Below are 2,947 nucleotides of genomic sequence, written 5' to 3' on the forward strand. Positions count from 1 at the left end.
TATATATATATATATATATATATATAATACCTGCTCATTAAATTGTGAAAAATTCTGAAGTTGTGAAATTCTGAAAATAATCTTTCATATTTTTTCTTGAGAACAGAAAATCTCATTTCACCAAATCTCATTTCAGCACAGTTGCACATTTGTTAAATGCCTATATGCTCTTCTTAACGTAAATTAAGTAATAGGGTTATATTTGTCATTATACTTCATTCAATTTGAGAAGATTAACCTGATTAAGAGTCATTTTGCACTGTTAGAATGTTAGATTTTACAGTATATTAAGGACACTTTATTGACCTTTACATTATATATAATTTTTGTTTAGTGCTGTGGATCCAAGGAAGACTTTGGTGTGGTCTTCTGTGACATGGTAGGTTGGATCCAAGTGCAGGTCTGAGATATGCAACTATATTACGAGATGTTTACAATTATTTCCCCCAATAATATATCGGATGATGCAGCAGAATCATCATCATCGTACATGTTCATATTCAAATACAGTCAAAAAAAATTTTATTCAGACATTTCACACATTATCACAGTTTATTCGCTCTAGTTTAGAAAATGGTAATAAAATATGACAAGAACTGTGTCAGAACAAATTCATCTTGATAATGTCAGATAACACTTGGTCAGGTCAAAGTGTCTGAATAATTTTGGGTCCCAAATTTTTTATCAATTTTACTGGTAGTCCACTGTATGAAGAATTTTTGGGTATAATATGTCACAGTTTACTTTATTTTGCTATCCTCACTTACATAAATGAACTATAGTGTCCTGCACCCACTAGTAAAAAATATCAAAAATGTTATCTGGTATCTGAATAATTTTTAGTTTGACTGTATATTACAATCTATCAATACATGCACCTTGATGTTAAGAGATTATTGTTTTTTGAACCAATAAAAGTCTCAAACAGAGCACATACTGCAAGCAGGTCAACTAAAACAACAGGCCCTTAAGATGGATCACTGTAAATGTATAAGAATCTGACTCTGTACAGTAGGAGAAAGGACAAGGCATCTGTTAAAACAACTTAAAGCCAACTTCATGAGACATGAAGAGCCTGTAACAGCTGATCAGACTCTGAAACACTTACGTGCGCTCTTCAGGTGTTTGAAGGCATTATTAAACGGCGCAGCATAAACTTGCAGGATAGAAACCTGACAAAACAATAACAGAACGAGCAAAGCCATTCCTTCGAGTGTCTGTATTATTAAACCGCGCTTGTGTAAACCAATACAGGAAAAGCAAGCGGCTCTCACGTGACGCTTTGTTTGCGCAACCTTCTGCTGACACGCGCACTGATTGGACATCAAAATCAAAACAATCAAAAGCCTGTCATAATGTCATCGCCTACACACTATACAATATATATTTTACATTTATGTCGTATAAATGTAATAACAGAAATTTAAATTAATAAATTGTGAAATTACAAAAACAACTTTTCCTCAACCTGATATTTAGTACTTTGTTCACTTTATCAATACATGTACATTAATCTCATAAATGAACACACAAGCCATCCTTTTTGTCTGGTTCTTTATTTCAAATGAATCGTAGGCCTACTGACTCAAAAGTATTTTTTAAAAATGGATCAAAAATATTTGTAGTCCATGCTTTAATATATTTGGAGGAATTAAGTGCAACGGTTTTTTTTTTCATTCCGTAAAGCATCAAAGCACATCGTAGCTGTTGCTGCCTGCTGAAGGAGAAGGACAAATCCTCATAATATTCCCAAAACTTAAGCTTTTTCATAGGTACGCACAGCCACCACGTCCCCAAAGGTGAGTTTCTAAAATAAAATTGAAATCAGCAAGTAATTAAATACACTTTATGAATATAGTAAGGTGAGTGTAGCTATTGTCCAAGATGTCCTCACAAGGACAGTCTTTAAAATATACTGTACTGTAAAGAGCCTTACCATCACCATCTTCCCGTCCTTGATCTCCCGGACAAAGGTGGTCTCTTTTCCATCCCACTTCTGCACATGAACAAACTGGTCTCCATCTAGTACCACAGTGGACTGGTAAAAAGAACACATCACTATGCATTCATCTCAGACAGAAAGCTTCAGACAGAGTACATCTGCTCTGAAATGGGAATGGATTGTTCCCAGTGGTTCCCATTAAATCATGTTATGAAACATATTTTTCTTCTAAACATACTTTACAGTGTCGGTCATCTACGGTGGTCTCATCAAACTCCTCGCCCAGTTTGAATGAGATCTCGGTGTTCTTGAAAGTACTCTGTGTTTTTTGGACCACTTTGTCTCCCTCATTTGAGATGATGAGGGTCGGTTTAGTCACATTTCCAACTTGTCTTGTTGCAAACCCAGCACCTTAGAAAAAAATCATATGCATTGTTAACTAAAACCAGGGTTTTAATACCCTTAGGATCTGTCTGTAATTACAGTAATAATAAATGGGGGAAAAAAAATCAGAAATAATGAACTGCATTAATACTGATAATATTATGATAAAACTTACCTAGAGCTTTCATATACTCATCAAAGTTCTCACTGCTGACCAGTTTCCATGTGCCACAGAAAGCATCTACCATTTTCAAAACTATGCTTTTCTGATCAGTAAACAAATACTAAACTTTATATTAATGCTCTGTAGAAAACGTAGCTGCATTTTCTCTTTTCAGAGGCTCTTAAATAGTTTTTTCAACTCCAGGACAATGATCACACGGGAGTGGGAGGAGTTAGATTTCCCATTGGCTGTTAGTCAAAGCTGAAACGTTTGATTGACTGTTGAGTTTGTTAAAATTTTTATAAACTGTAGGCCTATAAATAAATTTGTGGTCCTTTCTATTAAATGCTTTGTTTAGTTCCATTAACAGCAACATACAATTTACACACACACACACACACACACGCACACACAGCGCGTGCGTGTGTGTATATATATATATATATATATATATATAT

At 34.5% G+C, this 2,947-nt stretch overlaps 1 protein-coding gene and 1 pseudogene across 1 annotated transcript; both read right to left on the reverse strand.

Moving 5' to 3' along the window:
- The window catches only part of LOC107717139 (acid sphingomyelinase-like phosphodiesterase 3a), a 5,277-nt pseudogene extending 4,048 nt beyond the window's left edge, over positions 1–1,229 (reverse strand).
- A 435-nt stretch (positions 1,230–1,664) lies between these two features.
- LOC107717149 (fatty acid-binding protein, brain-like) lies at positions 1,665–2,665 on the reverse strand. Its single transcript, XM_016523817.1, has 4 exons — positions 2,502–2,665; positions 2,181–2,353; positions 1,937–2,038; positions 1,665–1,807 (listed from the first exon to the last, which is right to left on the reverse strand). Exons 1-4 carry the CDS (start codon positions 2,572–2,574, stop codon positions 1,757–1,759), a joined length of 399 nt encoding a protein of 132 aa, XP_016379303.1. The 5' UTR covers positions 2,575–2,665; the 3' UTR covers positions 1,665–1,756.
- Positions 2,666–2,947: the final 282 nt, after the last annotated feature.

Source organism: Sinocyclocheilus rhinocerous, unplaced genomic scaffold (genome assembly GCF_001515625.1).
Source record: "Sinocyclocheilus rhinocerous isolate Xijiao unplaced genomic scaffold, SAMN03320098_v1.1 scaffold1874, whole genome shotgun sequence".
Classification (NCBI taxonomy): domain Eukaryota; kingdom Metazoa; phylum Chordata; class Actinopteri; order Cypriniformes; family Cyprinidae; genus Sinocyclocheilus; species Sinocyclocheilus rhinocerous.